Source organism: Salvelinus fontinalis, chromosome 2, assembly GCF_029448725.1.
Source record: "Salvelinus fontinalis isolate EN_2023a chromosome 2, ASM2944872v1, whole genome shotgun sequence".
Classification (NCBI taxonomy): domain Eukaryota; kingdom Metazoa; phylum Chordata; class Actinopteri; order Salmoniformes; family Salmonidae; genus Salvelinus; species Salvelinus fontinalis.
Window position 1 is genome coordinate 100684727 of NC_074666.1, and position 17577 is coordinate 100702303.

Sequence of the window (17577 nt, forward strand, 5' to 3'; positions counted from 1 at the left end):
TACTGTACTCTACTATTATACTGTACTCTACTACTGTACTGTACTCTACTACTGTACTGTACTCTACTATTATACTGTACTCTACTATTATACTGTACTCTACTACTGTACTGTACTCTACTATTATACTGTACTGTACTCTACTATTATACTGTACTGTACTCTACTATTATACTGTACTGTATTCTACTATTATACTGTACTCTACTACTGTACTGTACTCTACTATTATACTGTACTGTACTCTACTATTACACTGTACTGTACTCTACTATTATACTGTACTGTACTACTGTACTGTACTCTACTATTATACTGTACTCTACTATTATACTGTACTCTACTACTGTACTGTACTCTACTATTATACTGTACTGTACTCTACTATTATACTGTACTGTACTCTACTATTATACTGTACTGTACTCTACTATTATACTGTACTCTACTATTATACTGTACTCTACTATTATACTGTACTCTACTATATAATACTATTATACTGTACTCTGCTATTATACTGTACTGTTATACTGTACTCTACTATTATACTGTACTCTACTATTATACTGTACTCTACTATTATACTGTACTGTACTCTACTATTATATTGTACTCTACTATTATACTGTACTCTACTATTATACTGTACTCTACTATTATACTGTACTCTACTATTATACTGTACTCTACTATTATACTGTACTGTACTCTACTATTATACTGTACTCTACTATTATACTGTACTGTACTCTACTATTATACTGTACTCTACTACTGTACTGTACTCTACTATTATACTGTACTCTACTATTATACTGTACTCTACTATTATACAGTACTCTACTATATAATACTATTATACTGTACTCTGCTATTATACTGTACTGTTATACTGTACTCTACTATTATACTGTACTCTACTATTATACAGTACTCTACTATATAATACTATTATACTGTACTCTACTATTATACTGTACTGTACTCTACTATTATACTGTACTCTACTACTGTACTGTACTCTACTATTATACTGTACTCTACTATTATACTGTACTCTACTATTATACTGTACTCTACTACTGTACTGTACTCTACTATTATACTGTACTCTACTACTGTACTGTACTCTACTATTATACTGTACTCTACTATTATACTGTACTCTACTATTATACTGTACTCTACTATTATACTGTACTGTACTCTACTATTATACTGTACTCTACTATTATACTGTACTCTACTATTATACTGTACTCTACTACTGTACTGTACTCTACTATTATACTGTACTCTACTATTATACTGTACTCTACTACTGTACTGTACTCTACTATTATACTGTACTCTACTACTGTACTGTACTCTACTACTGTACTGTACTCTACTATTATACTGTACTCTACTATTATACTGTACTCTACTACTGTACTGTACTCTACTATTATACTGTACTGTACTCTACTATTATACTGTACTGTACTCTACTATTATACTGTACTGTATTCTACTATTATACTGTACTCTACTACTGTACTGTACTCTACTATTATACTGTACTGTACTCTACTATTACACTGTACTGTACTCTACTATTATACTGTACTGTACTACTGTACTGTACTCTACTATTATACTGTACTCTACTATTATACTGTACTCTACTACTGTACTGTACTCTACTATTATACTGTACTGTACTCTACTATTATACTGTACTGTACTCTACTATTATACTGTACTGTACTCTACTATTATACTGTACTCTACTATTATACTGTACTCTACTATTATACTGTACTCTACTATATAATACTATTATACTGTACTCTGCTATTATACTGTACTGTTATACTGTACTCTACTATTATACTGTACTCTACTATTATACTGTACTCTACTACTGTACTGTACTCTACTATTATACTGTACTCTACTATTATACTGTACTCTACTATTATACTGTACTCTACTATTATACTGTACTCTACTATATAATACTATTATACTGTACTCTACTATTATACTGTACTCTACTATTATACTGTACTCTACTATTATACTGTACTCTACTATATAATACTATTATACTGTACTCTACTATTATACTGTACTCTACTATATAATACTATTATACTGTACTCTACTATTATACTGTACTCTACTATTATACTGTACTCTACTATTATACTGTACTCTACTATTATCCTGTACTCTACTATTATACTGTACTGTACTCTACTATTATACTGTACTCTACTACTGTACTGTACTCTACTATTATACTGTACTCTACTATTATACTGTACTCTACTATTATACTATACTGTACTCTACTATTATACTGTACTCTACTATTATACTGTACTCTACTATTATACTGTACTCTACTATTATACTGTACTCTACTATTATACTGTACTCTACTATTATACTGTACTCTACTATTATACTGTACTCTACTATTATACTGTACTCTACTATTATGCTGTACTGTACTCTACTATTATACTGTACTCTACTACTGTACTGTACTCTACTATTATACTGTACTCTACTATTATCCTGTACTCTACTATTATACTGTACTCTACTATTATACTGTACTGTACTCTACTATTATACTGTACTCTACTATTATACTGTACTGTACTCTACTATTATACTGTACTCTACTATTATACTGTACTCTACTACTGTACTGTACTCTACTACTGTACTGTACTCTACTATTATACTGTACTCTACTATTATACTGTACTCTACTACTGTACTGTACTCTACTATTATACTGTACTGTACTCTACTATTATACTGTACTGTACTCTACTATTATACTGTACTCTACTACTGTGCTGTACTCTACTATTATACTGTACTCTACTATTATACTGTACTCTACTATTATACTGTACTCTACTATTATACTGTACTCTACTATTATACTGTACTCTACTATTATACTATACTGTACTCTACTATTATACTGTACTCTACTATTATACTGTACTCTACTACTGTACTGTACTCTACTATTATACTGTACTCTAATATTATACTGTACTCTACTATTATACTGTACTCTACTACTGTACTGTACTCTACTATTATACTGTACTCTACTATTATACTGTACTCTACTACTGTATATCTACTATTATACTGTACTCTACTATTATACTGTACTCTACTACTGTACTGTACTCTACTATTATACTGTACTCTACTATTATCCTGTACTCTACTACTGTATATCTACTATACACTCACTCTCACTCTTTCTCTCCTTATACTCTCTCTCTCTCTCTCTCTCTCTCAGTATTTTGACCTGGCTGCTGATGTGATGGCAGAGAATGCACACCTCACCTACAAGTTCCTCACCCCGGTAAGAACCACCGGTTCCTTTCATTGTCCTATATTTTCACACTACATCCCTACAGTCAGTCACTAGGGATAGTTTACTTCAAAATTATACATGTTAGTCTGACCCTGAAGTGAAGTCCACATTCCATTTTCCATGTGGGATTGAAAGGCCTCTATATTTCTCCTGAAAAGTCCTGTTCTTGCCACACATCCCCAAATCATTTTCTGGTCCTCTTTCTCCTGCTATGTAATAAACAGTGTATCTATGTGGTCTCTACGTTCCAGTATCTGTATGAGTTTCTGGACGCCATGTTGACCTGCCAGACAGCTCCAGAGGAGGTAACAACAAAACACGACTACTACACACCATTTACACCCTGTACCACCTACTACCTAGTACTAATCACTATACTACCTACTCTCTAGTAATAATCACCCCATACTACCTACTCTCTAGTAATAATCACCCCATACTACCTACTACTTAGTACTAATCACTCTATACTACCTACTCTCTAGTAATAATCACCCCATACTACCTACTCCCTAGTAGTACTAATCACTATACTACCTACTCCCTAGTACTAATCACTCTATACTACCTACTCCCTAGTACTAATCACTCTATACTACCTACTCTCTAGTAATAATCACACTATACTACCTACTCCCTACTAGTACTAATCACTATACTACCTACTCCATACTAGTACTAATCACTCTATACTACCTACTCCCTAGTACTAATCACTCTATACTACCTACTCCCTACTAGTACGAATCACTATACTACCTACTCCCTAGTAATAATCACTCTATACTACCTACTCCCTAGTACTAATCACTCTATACTACCTACTCTCTAGTAATAATCACACTATACTATCTACTCCCTACTAGTACTAATCACCATACTACCTACTACATAGTATTAATCACTATACTACCTACTCTCTAGTAATAATCACACTATACTACCTACTCCCTACTAGTACTAATCACTCTATACTACCTACTCCCTACTAGTACGAATCACTATACTACCTACTCCCCACTAGTACTAATCACTATACTAGCTGCTGCCATGCACTAATCACTATACTACCTACTGCATAGTACTAATCACTATACTACCTACTTCCTAGTACTAATCATTGTATACCACCTACACCTTAGTACTAACCACTATACTACCTACTCTCTAGTACTAATCACCCTATACTACCTACTGCGTAGTACTAATCACCCTATACTACCTACTGCCTACTAGTACTAATCACTATACTACCTACTACATAGTACTAATCACTATACTTCCTACTCTCTAGTACTAATCACCCTATACTACCTACTGCGTAGTACTAATCACCCTATACTACCTACTGCCTACTAGTACTAATCACCCTATACTACCTACTGCCTACTAGTACTAATCACCCTATACTACCTACTGCCTACTAGTACTAATCACCCTATACTACCTACTGCCTACTAGTACTAATCACCATATACTACTTACTGCCTACTAGTACTAATCACCCCATACTACCTACTCCCTAGTACTAATCACCCTATACTACCTACTCCCTAGTACTAATCACCCTATACTACCTACTCCCTAGTACTAATCACCCTATACTACCTACTGCCTACTAGTACTAATCACCATATACTACTTACTGCCTACTAGTACTAATCACCCCATACTACCTACTCCCTAGTACTAATCACTCTATACTACCTACTCCCTAGTACTAATCACCCTATACTACCTACTCCCTAGTACTAATCACCCTATACTACCTACTCCCTAGTACTAATCACCCTATACTACCTACTGCCTACTAGTACTAATCACCATATACTACTTACTGCCTACTAGTACTAATCACCCCATACTACCTACTCCCTAGTACTAATCACTCTATACTACCTACTCCCTAGTACTAATCACCCCATACTACCTACTCCCTACTAGTACTAATCACTCTATACTACCTACTCCCTAGTACTAATCACCCCATACTACCTACTCCCTAGTACTAATCACACTATATTACTTACTGCCTGGTACTAATCACTGTATACTACCTTCTCCTTAGTACCAATCACTCTCTACTAGCATCAACCTTCGGTAGTATTAATCACACCACTACTACACACATATATTTATGTTTCATGTTTTAGCCAGTGACCTGAATGTTCCACAATGTAATGAACCAGTCCTCTATAATACAGAGAGTTTAAAGCCAGTGACCTGAATGTTCCACAATGTAATGAACCAGTCCTCTATAATACATACCGGTAGAGTTTAAAGCCAGTGACCTGAATGTTCCACAATGTAATGAACCAGTCCTCTATAATACAGAGAGTTTAAAGCCAGTGACCTGAATGTTCCACAATGTAATGAACCAGTCCTCTATAATACAGAGAGTTTAAAGCCAATGACCTGAATGTTCCACAATGTAATGAACCAGTCCTCTATAATACAGAGACTTTAAAGTCCTGTGTCATTGTTGCTGCTCTCTGTACATTCTGAGGTATATATTCCTGTCTCTGATCATGTCTCTGTTGTGTTTGACCAACGCAGGCCTTCAGGAAGTTTGATGAGATGAACGCCAAGTTGACAGATCAACTACGCAAGCTGACCAAACAGGTTACAATCTGCCAGTCTCCTCTCTCTGTCTTCCTCTGTTGTCTGGTTAACCTGTTATCCTGTTGATGTTGTCTGGTTATCCTGTTGATGTTGTCTGGTTATCCTGTTGATGTTGTCTAGTTATCATGTTATCCTGTTGATGTTGTCTGGTTATCCTGTTATCCTGTTCATGTTAACCTTTTATCCTGTTGATGTTGTCTAGTTATCCTGTTGATGTTGTCTGGTTATCCTGTTGATGTTGTCTGGTTATCCTGTTATCCTGTTCATGTTAACCTTTTATCCTGTTGATGTTGTCTGGTTATCATGTTGATGTTGTCTGGTTATCATGTTATCCTGTTGATGTTGTCTGTTTATCATGTTATCCTGTTGATGCTGTCTGTTTATCATGTTATCCTGTTGATGTTGTCTGTTTATCATGTTATCCTGTTGATGTTGTCTGGTTATCATGTTATCCTGTTGATGTTTTCTGGTTATCATGTTATCCTGTTGATGTTAACTGGTTATCATGTTATCCTGTTGATGTTTTCTGGTTATCATGTTATCCTGTTGATGTTAACTGGTTATCATGTTATCCTGTTGATGTTGTCTGGTTATCCTGTTCATGTTGTTGATGTTGTCTGGTTATCATGTTATCCTGTTGATGTTGTCTGGTTATCCTGTTCATGTTGTTGATGTTGTCTGGTTATCATGTTATCCTGTTGATGTTGCCTGTTTATCATGTTATCCTGTTGATGTTGCCTGTTTATCCTGTTATCCTGTTGATGTTGTCTGTTTATCATGTTATCCTGTTGATGTTGTCTGGTTATCATGTTATCCTGTTGATGTTGTCTGGTTATCATGTTATCCTGTTGATGTTGTCTGTTTATCATGTTATCCTGTTGATGTTGTCTGGTTATCATGTTATCATGTTGTTGATGTTGTCTGGTTATCATGTTATCCTGTTGATGTTGTCTGTTTATCATCTTCATGTTGTTGATGTTGTCTGGTTATCATGTTATCCTGTTGATGTTGTCTGGTTATCCTGTTATCCTGTTGATGTTGTCTGTTTATCCTGTTATCCTGTTGATGTTGTCTGTTTATCATGTTATCCTGTTGATGTTGTCTGTTTATCCTGTTGATGTTGTCTGTTTATCCTGTTCATGTTGTTGATGTTGTCTGGTTATCCTGTTATCCTGTTGATGTTGTCTGTTTATCCTGTTATCCTGTTGATGTTGTCTGGTTATCATGTTATCCTGTTGATGTTGTCTGGTTATCCTGTTATCCTGTTGATGTTGTCTGTTTATCATGTTCATGTTGGTGATGTTGTCTGGTTATCATGTTATCCTGTTGTTGATGTTGTCTGTTTATCATGTTATCCTGTTGATGTTGTCTGGTTATCATGTTATCCTGTTGTTGTTGTTGTCTGGTTATCATGTTATCCTGTTGATGTTGTCTGGTTATCATGTTATCCTGTTGTTGATGTTGTCTGGTTATCATGTTATCCTGTTGTTGATGTTGTCTGTTTATCATGTTATCCTGTTGATGTTGTCTGGTTATCCTGTTGATGTTGTCTGGTTATCATGTTATCCTGTTGATGTTGTCTGGTTATCATGTTATCCTGTTGTTGTTGTTGTCTGGTTATCATGTTATCCTGTTGATGTTGTCTGGTTATCCTGTTATCCTGTTGATGTTGTCTGGTTATCATGTTCATGTTGTTGATGTTGTCTGGTTATCATGTTATCCTGTTGTTGATGTTGTCTGGTTATCATGTTATCCTGTTGATGTTGTCTGGTTATCCTGTTCATGTTGTTGATGTTGTCTGTTTATCATGTTGATGTTGTCTGTTTATCATGTTATCCTGTTGTTGATGTTGTCTGGTTATCATGTTATCCTGTTGATGTTGTCTGTTTATCATGTTCATGTTGTTGATGTTGTCTGGTTATCATGTTATCCTGTTGTTGATGTTGTCTGGTTATCCTGTTCATGTTGTTGATGTTGTCTGGTTATCATGTTATCCTGTTGTTGATGTTGTCTGGTTATCATGTTATCCTGTTGATGTTGTCTGGTTATCATGTTCATGTTGTTGATGTTGTCTGGTTATCATGTTATCCTGTTGTTGATGTTGTCTGGTTATCCTGTTCATGTTGTTGATGTTGTCTGGTTATCATGTTATCCTGTTGTTGATGTTGTCTGGTTATCATGTTATCCTGTTGATGTTGTCTGGTTATCCTGTTCATGTTGTTGATGTTGTCTGTTTATCATGTTATCCTGTTGATGCTGTCTGTTTATCATGTTATCCTGTTGACGTTGTCTGTTTATCATGTTATCCTGTTCATGCTGTCTGTTTATCATGTTATCCTGTTCATGCTGTCTGTTTATCATGTTATCCTGTTCATGGTGTCTGGTTATCCTGTTGATGTTGTCTGTTTATCATGTTATCCTGTTGATGTTGTCTGGTTATCCTGTTATCCTGTTGATGTTGTCTGTTTATCATGTTATCCTGTTGATGCTGTCTGTTTATCATGTTATCCTGTTGACGTTGTCTGTTTATCATGTTATCCTGTTCATGCTGTCTGTTTATCATGTTATCATGTTCATGCTGTCTGTTTATCATGTTATCCTGTTCATGCTGTCTGTTTATCATGTTATCCTGTTGACGTTGTCTGTTTATCATGTTATCCTGTTCATGCTGTCTGTTTATCATGTTATCCTGTTGATGCTGTCTGTTTATCATGTTATCCTGTTGACGTTGTCTGTTTATCATGTTATCCTGTTCATGGTGTCTGGTTATCATGTTATCCTGTTCATGGTGTCTGGTTATCCTGATGATGTTGTCTGTTTATCATGTTATCCTGTTGTCATCCTTCTCTCATCTATTTGGCCTTCCTTTCTTTCTTTCATTCTCCTTTTCTTTTGTCCGAGGCCCTACAGGTTCCATTCTTCCATTCTGCTCTCTCAGGCCACCAGCTTGTTTATTAGCTTTAGGCTGCGTCCCTAATGGAACCCTACACTCTTAGAAAAAAGGGTTCCAAATGGGTTCTTCGGCTGTCCCCATAGGAGAATCCTTTGAAGAACCCTTTTTGGTTCCAGGTAGAACTCTTTTTGGTTCCATGTAGAACCCTCTGTGTAAAAGGTTCTACCTGGAACCAAAAAGGATTCCTTTGTCTCTAAGGTACAGGAAGCCAGACTAGCCCGTGACCTGTGTGTAATCTTTGTCTCTAAGGTACAGGAAGCCAGACTAGCCCGTGACCTGTGTGTAATCTATGTCTCTAAGGTGCAGGAAGCCAGACTAGTCCGTGACCTGTGTGTAATCTTTGTCTCTAAGGTGCAGGAAGCCAGACTAGCCCGTGACCTGTGTGTAATCTTTGTCTCTAAGGTGCAGGAAGCCAGACTAGCCCGTGACCTGTGTGTAATCTTTGTCTCTAAGGTGCAGGAAGCCAGACTAGTCCGTGATCTGTGTGTAATCTTTGTCTCTAAGGTGCAGGAAGCCAGACTAGCCCGTGACCTGTGTGTAATCTTTGTATCTAAGGTGCAGGAAGCCAGACTAGCCCGTGATAACGAAGCCTTGAAGAAGACCCTCCAGGACTTCGATGAGATGGTGGAGAAGTGAGTAGACCCCGCCCCTACTGAGTATTCTCCTGTCTGATTGGTAGCTTGTCTCACCTTTCTCTTCCCTGATTGGTGACTTACCTCACCTACTCTGCTGGTTGGTCACTTTGGTCCATTATTCTTCCCTGATTGGTGGCTGGTCTGGACCTTCTTCATTTCTGATTGGTGGCTGGTCTGGACCTTCTCCCTTCCTGATTGGTGGCTGGTCTGGACCTTCTCCCTGTCTGATTGGTGGCTGGTCTGGACCTTCTCCCTTCCTAATTGGTGGCTGGTCTGGACCTTCTCCCTTCCTGATTGGTGGCTGGTCTGGACCTTCTCCCTTCCTGATTGGTGGCTGGTCTGGACATTCTCCCTTCCTGATTGGTGGCTCGTCTGGACATTCTCCCTTCCTGATTGGTGGCTGGTCTGGACCTTCTCCCTTCCTGATTGGTGGCTGGTCTGGACATTCTCCCTTCCTGATTGGTGGCTGGTCTGGACATTCTCCCTTCCTGATTGGTGGCTGGTCTGGACCTTCTCCCTTCCTGATTGGTGGCTGGTCTGGACCTTCTCCCTTCCTGATTGGTGGCTGGTCTGGACCTTCTCCCTTCCTGATTGGTGGCTGGTCTGGACCTTCTCCCTTCCTGATTGGTGGCTGGTCTGGACCTTCTCCCTTCCTGATTGGTGGCTGGTCTGGACCTTCTCCCTGTCTGATTGTCTGAACGGTGTATCTCCTCTACTTCCATATGGGAGACTTGACCTCCCCCAGGCTGACATCTACTGCTACAGTGGTTCCTCCTTTAAAAGTTGGTAGCTTACGCCGCGGAACTTAGAGGTACCCAGCATCACGGCGTCATTGCTCCAGACCACAAGGGGGAGTTAGAGGTACCCAGCATCACGGCTTCATTGCTCCAGACCACCAGGGGGAGTTAGAGGTACCCAGCGTCACGGCTTCATTGCTCCAGACCACAAGGGGGAGTTAGAGATACCCAGCGTCACGGCTTCATTGCTCCAGACCACCACCAGGGGGAGTTAGAGGTACCCAGCATCACGGCGTCATTGCTCCAGACCACCACAAGGGGGAGTTAGAGGTACCCAGCATCACGGCGTCATTGCTCCAGACCACCAGGGGGAGTTAGAGGTACCCAGCATCACGGCTTCATTGCTCCAGACCACAAGGGGGAGTTAGATGTACCCAGCGTCACGGCTTCATTGCTCCAGACCACCAGGGGGAGTTAGAGGTACCCAGCATCACGGCTTCATTGCTCCAGACCACCACCAGGGGGAGTTAGAGGTACCCAGCATCACGGCTTCATTGCTCCAGACCACAAGGGGGAGTTAGAGGTACCCAGCATCACGGCTTCATTGCTCCAGACCACAAGGGGGAGTTAGAGGTACCCAGCGTCACGGCTTCATTGCTCCAGACCACCAGGGGGAGTTAGAGGTACCCAGCATCACGGCTTCATTGCTCCAGACCACCACCAGGGGGAGTTAGAGGTACCCAGCATCACGGCTTCATTGCTCCAGACCACCACCAGGGGGAGTTAGAGGTACCCAGCGTCACGGCTTCATTGCTCCAGACCACCACCAGGGGGAGTTAGAGGTACCCAGCATCACGGCTTCATTGCTCCAGACCACAAGGGGGAGTTAGAGGTACCCAGCATCACGGCTTCATTGCTCCAGACCACAAGGGGGAGTTAGAGGTACCCAGCGTCACGGCTTCATTGCTCCAGACCACCAGGGGGAGTTAGAGGTACCCAGCATCACGGCTTCATTGCTCCAGACCACCACCAGGGGGAGTTAGAGGTACCCAGCGTCACGGCTTCATTGCTCCAGACCACCACCAGGGGGAGTTAGAGGTACCCATCGTCACGGCTTCATTGCTCCAGACCACCAGGGGGAGTTAGAGGTACCCAGCGTCACGGCTTCATTGCTCCAGACCACCACAAGGGGGAGTTAGAGGTACCCAGCATCACGGCGTCATTGCTCCATACCACCAGGGGGAGTTAGAGGTACCCAGCGTCACGGCTTCATTGCTCCAGACCACCACAAGGGGGAGTTAGAGGTACCCAGCATCACGGCGTCATTGCTCCAGACCACCAGGGGGAGTTAGAGGTACCCAGCATCACGGCTTCATTGCTCCAGACCACAAGGGGGAGTTAGATGTACCCAGCGTCACGGCTTCATTGCTCCAGACCACCAGGGGGAGTTAGAGGTACCCAGCATCACGGCTTCATTGCTCCAGACCACCACCAGGGGGAGTTAGAGGTACCCAGCATCACGGCTTCATTGCTCCAGACCACAAGGGGGAGTTAGAGGTACCCAGCATCACGGCTTCATTGCTCCAGACCACAAGGGGGAGTTAGAGGTACCCAGCGTCACGGCTTCATTGCTCCAGACCACCAGGGGGAGTTAGAGGTACCCAGCATCACGGCTTCATTGCTCCAGACCACCACCAGGGGGAGTTAGAGGTACCCAGCATCACGGCTTCATTGCTCCAGACCACCACCAGGGGGAGTTAGAGGTACCCAGCGTCACGGCTTCATTGCTCCAGACCACCACCAGGGGGAGTTAGAGGTACCCAGCGTCACGGCTTCATTGCTCCAGACCACCACCAGGGGGAGTTAGAGGTACCCAGCATCACGGCTTCATTGCTCCAGACCACCACCAGGGGGAGTTAGAGGTACCCAGCATCACGGCGTCATTGCTCCATACCACCAGGGGGAGTTAGAGGTACCCAGCGTCACGGCTTCATTGCTCCAGACCACCAGGGGGAGTTAGAGGTACCCAGCATCACTGCTTCATTGCTCCAGACCACCACCAGGCGGAGTTAGAGGTACCCAGCGTCACGGCTTCATTGCTCCAGACCACCAGGGGGAGTTAGAGGTACCCATCGTCACGGCTTCATTGCTCCAGACCACCAGGGGGAGTTAGAGGTACCCAGCATCACGGCATCATTGCTCCAGACCACCAGGGGGAGTTAGAGGTACCCAGCATCACGGCTTCATTGCTCCAGACCACCACCAGGGGGAGTTAGAGGTACCCAGCGTCACGGCTTCATTGCTCCAGACCACCACCAGGGGGAGTTAGAGCACTCATTATGCATTTGGGTCCCAAGGTTGACCAATCATATCGAGTGGTTCCAATGACGAATTTTGACATAACTGTTGTTCTGTCCTGTAGGTACATCCCAGTGCTGATGGCCCAGGCTAAGATCTACTGGAACAGGGAGAACTACCAAATGGTTGAGAAGATCTTCCGTAAGTCGGTGGAGTTCTGTAATGAACACGACACCTGGAAGCTCAACGTGGCTCACGTTCTCTTCATGCAGGAGAACAAATACAAGGAAGCCATCGGCTTCTACCAACCCATCGTTAAGAAACACTATGACGACGTGAGTTAACTGGAGAAGGAGAGAGATGGGGGGAGGACGAGGGAAAGGAGGGAGGGAGGGATTATATACAGTGCCATTGGAAAGTATTCAGACCACTTGACGTTTTCCACATTTTGTTACGTTACAGCCTTATTCTAAAATGTATTTGTTCAATCAATCTACACACAATACCCCATAATGACAAAGCAAAAACAGTTATTTTTTTAAATGTTTGCTAATTTATAAAAAAATAAAAAATAAACTGATAATCACATTTACATAAGTATTCAGACCCTTTACTCAGTACTTTGTTGAAGCACCTTTGGCAGCGATCACAGCCTTGAGTCTTCTTGGGTATGACGCTACAAGCTTGGCACACCTGTATTTGGGGAGTTTCTCCCATTCTTCTCTGCAGTTCTGCTCAAGCTCTGTCAGGTTGGATGGGGAGCGTCGCTGTACAGCTATTTTCAGGTCTCTCCAGAGATGTTCAATCGGGTTCAAGTCCGGCCTCTGGCTGGGCCACTCAAGGACATTCAGAGACTTGTCCCGAAGCCCCTCCTGTGTTGTCTTGGCTGTGTGCTTAGGGTTGTTGTCCTGTTTGAGTCTGAGGTCCTGAGTGCTCTGGAGCAGGTTTTCATCAAGGATCTCTCTGTACTTTGCTCCGTTCATCTTTCCCTCGATCCTGACTAGTCTCCCAGTCCCTGCTGCTAAAAAACATCCCTACAGCATGATGCTGCCACCACCATGCTTCACAGTAGTGATGGCGCCAGGTTTCCTCCACACCTGACGTTTGGCATTCAGGCCAAAGAGTTCAATCTAGGTTTCATCAGACCAGAGAATCTTGTTTCTCATGGTCTGAGAGTCCTTTAGGTGCCTTTTGGCAAATTCCAAGCAGGCTGTCATGGGCCTTTTACTGAGGAGTGGCTTCCATCTGGCTACTCTACCATAAAGGGCTGATTGGTGGAGTTCTGCAGAGATGGCTGTCCTTCTGGAAGGTTCTCCCATCTCCACAGAGGATCTCTGGAGCTCTTTCAGAGTGACCATCAGGTTCTTGGTCACCTCCCTGACCAAGGCCCTTCTCCCCAATTGCCCAGTTTGGCCGGGTGGCCAGCTCTAGGAAGCATCTTGGTGGTTCCAAACATCTTCCATTTCAGAATGATGGAGGCCACTGTGTTCTTGGGGACCTTCAATGCTGCAGACATTTTTTGGTACCCTTCCCCAGATCTGTGCCTCGACACAATCCTGTCTCAGAGCTCAACGGACAATTCCTTCGACATCATGGCTTGGTTTTTACTCTGACATTCACTGTCAACTGTAGGACCTTGTATAGACAAGTGTGTGCCTTTCCAAATCATGTCCTATCAATTGAATTTAACACAACTGGACTCCAATCAAGTTGTGGAAACATCTCAAGGATGATCAATGGAAACAGGATGCACCTGAGCTCAATTTCGAGTCTCATAGCAAAGGGGCTAAATATTTATGTAATTTAAATTTTTAAAAAATGTTTTTGCAAAAATGTCTAAAAACCTGTTTTCGCTTTCTCATTATTGGGTATTGTTTATAGATTGCCGAGGAGAAAAAATAATTTAATACATTTTAGAATAAGGCTGTAACGTAACAAAATGTAGAAAAAGTCAAGGGGTCTGAATACTTTCCGAAGGCACTGTGTAATACCATTTCAATGTACACGGCCCACCTTAGATAGTTCTGATCAGAACACCCTGTAGTGGACTACTGTTGACCATAGTCATATAGACTATAGTTCTGTTCAGAACACCCTGTAGTGGACTACTGTTGACCATAGTCATATAGACTATAGTTCTGTTCAGAACACCCTGTAGTGGACTAGTGTTGATCATAGTCATATAGACTATAGTTCTGTTCAGAACACCCTGTAGTGGTCTAGTGTTGACCATAGTCATACAGACAACAGGAGAATAGGAGGTCTGGTGATGTCATCCTGCTGTTGATATGAAACCTGTGTGTAACGGTCCTGACCAGTTTTATGTTGTTTTTGTATGTGTAATTGGTCAGGGCGTTAGTTTTGGGTGGGCAGTCTATGTTATCTGTTTCTATGTTGGTTTTGGTTGCCTGGTATGGCTCTTAATTAGAGGCAGGTGTTTTGCGTTCTCCTCTAATTAAGAGTCATATTTAGGTAGGGTGTTCTCACTGTTTGTTTGTGGGTGATTGTCTTCCGTGTCTGTATGTTATTTCGTACCACACGGGACTGTTTCGGTTTATGTAGTCTGTTTCCATTTCGTGCGTTCTTCGTGTCAATGTAAGTTCTCATGTTTAGGTCAGTCTACGTCGTTTGTTATTTTGTATCATTTCAAGTGTAGTTCGTGTTCGTTTTCGTCTTGTTTAATAAATATGTGTTCAAACTTCGCTGCGCCTTGGTTCCCTCAATACTCCTCCTTTTCCGAAGATGGAGAGGAGGAGGATCGCCGTTACAGAATCACCCACCATACCAGAGCCAAGCAGCGGAGTCAACAGAGAAAGGGACAAGAAAAGAAGGAGCAATGGACATGGGACGATATATTGGACGGAAAGGGTTGCTACACATGGGAGGAGATCCTGGCTGGTAGGGATCGCCTCCCATGGGAACAGCTGGAGGCACTGAGGAGAGCAGAGGCTACCGGAGAGAGGAACCGGAGCTATGAGGGAACGCGTCTGGCACGGAAGCCCAAAAAGCCCGTAAGTAACTCCCAAAAATTTCTTGGGGGGGGGCTAGGAGGTAGTGGGCCAAGGGCAGGTAGGAGACCTGCGCCCACTTCCCAGGCTTACCGTGGAGAGCGGGAGTACGGGCAGGCGCCGTGTTACGCAGTAGAGCGCACGGTGTCTCCTGTACGAGTGCATAGCCCAGTGCGGGTTATTCCACCTCCCCGCACTGGTAGGGCTAGATTGGGTATTGAGCCAGGTGTCATGAGGCCGGCTCAACGCGTCTGGTCTCCAGTGCGTCTCCTCGGGCCGGCATACATGGCACCTGCCTTACGCATGGTTTCCCCGGTTCGCCTACATAGGCCGGTGCGGGTTATTCCACCTCCCCGCACTGGTCGGGCAACCGGGAGCATTCAACCAGGTAAGGTTGGGCAGGCTCAATGCTCAAGAGAGCCAGTACGCCTCCACCGTCCGGTATTTCCGGCGCCACCTCCCCGCCCCAGCCTAGTACCTACAGTGCCTACACTACGCACTAGGCTATCAGTGCGTCTCCTGAGCCCAGTTCCTCCTCCACGCACTCTCTCTGTAGTGCGTGTATCCAGTTCGGTGCCTCCAGTTCCGGCACCACGCACAATGCCTCCTGTGCGTCTCCAGAGCCCTGAACACACTGTATATTCTCCCCCTACTAATCCTGATGTGCTTGTCCTCAGCCCGGTGTCACCAGTGCCGGTACCTCGCATCAGGTATAGAGTGGGCTTTGAGAATACAGTGTGCCCTGTCCCTGCTCCCCGCACTAGTAGGATGGTGCTTATCCTTAGCACGGTGCCTCCAGTTCCGGCACCACGCACCAGGTCTACAGTGCGCCGTATCCGGCCAGAGCCATCCGTCTCCCCAGCGCCATCGGAGCCATCCGTCTCCCCAGCGCCATCTGAGCCATCCGTCTCCCCAGCGCCATCTGAGCCATCCGTCTCCCCAGCGCCATCTGAGCCATCCGTCTCCTCAGCGCCGTCTGAGCCATCCGTCTGCCATGAGCCTGCAAAGCCGCCCGTCTGCCATGAGCCTGCAAAGCCGCCCGTCTGCCATGAGCCTACAGAGCCGCCCGCCAGACAGGAGCCGCTAGAGCCGTCCGCCAGACAGGAGCCGCTAGAGCCGTCCGCCAGACAGGAGCCGCTAGAGCCGTCCGCCAGACAGGAGCCGCTAGAGCCGTCCGCCAGACAGGAGCCGCTAGAGCCGTCCGCCAGACAGGAGCCGCTAGAGCCGTCCGCCAGACAGGATCTGCCAGAGCCGCCAACCAGACAGGATCTGCCAGAGCCGCCAACCAGACTGGATCTGCCAGAGCCGCCAGCGAGCCATGAGCAGCCAGAGCCGCCAGCGAGCCATGAGCAGCCAGAGCCGCCAGCGAGCCATGAGCAGCCAGAGCCGCCAGCGAGCCATGAGCAGCCAGAGCCGCCAGAGAGCCATGAGCAGCCAGAGCCGTCAGAGAGCCATGAGCAGCCAGAGCCGTCAGCCCGCCATGAGCGTCGAGAGCCGTCAGCCCGCCATGAGCGTCGAGAGCCGTCAGCCCGCCATGAGCGTCGAGAGCCGTCAGCCCGCCATGAGCGTCGAGAGCCGTCAGCCCGCCATGAGCGTCGAGAGCCGTCAGCCCGCCATGAGCGTCGAGAGCCGTCAGCCCGCCATGAGCGTCGAGAGCCGTCAGTCTGCCATGAGCGTCGAGAGCCGTCAGCCTGCATAGACCTGCCAGAGTCCCTCAGCCAGGATCTGCCAGAGTTTATCAGCCGGGACCTGCCCCTTGTCCCGGTGCTGCCCCTTGTCCCGGTGCTGCCCCTTGTCCCGGTGCTGCCCCTTGTCCCGGTGCTGCCCCTTGTCCCGGTGCTGCCCCTTGTCCCGGTGCTGCCCTTTGTCCCGGTGCTGCCCCTTCTCCTGGTGCTGGCTGTTTATTTAGGGGATGTGAGTT

General features: G+C 44.3%; 1 protein-coding gene across 3 annotated transcripts in view; it reads left to right on the forward strand.

The window, feature by feature from the left end:
• The window catches only part of ift70 (intraflagellar transport 70), a 52085-nt gene that overhangs the window by 19020 nt on the left and 15488 nt on the right, over nt 1-17577 (forward strand). For 2 of the 3 annotated variants that reach the window (XM_055897885.1, XM_055897869.1), the window contains exons 10-14: nt 3326-3391; nt 3655-3708; nt 5960-6025; nt 9534-9610; nt 12773-12983. In XM_055897885.1, coding sequence (XP_055753860.1) covers nt 3326-3391; nt 3655-3708; nt 5960-6025; nt 9534-9610; nt 12773-12983 — 474 coding nt within the window. The remainder of the gene's footprint in view (nt 1-3325; nt 3392-3654; nt 3709-5959; nt 6026-9533; nt 9611-12772; nt 12984-17577) is intronic. The other variant, XM_055897875.1, reaches the window with a different exon arrangement.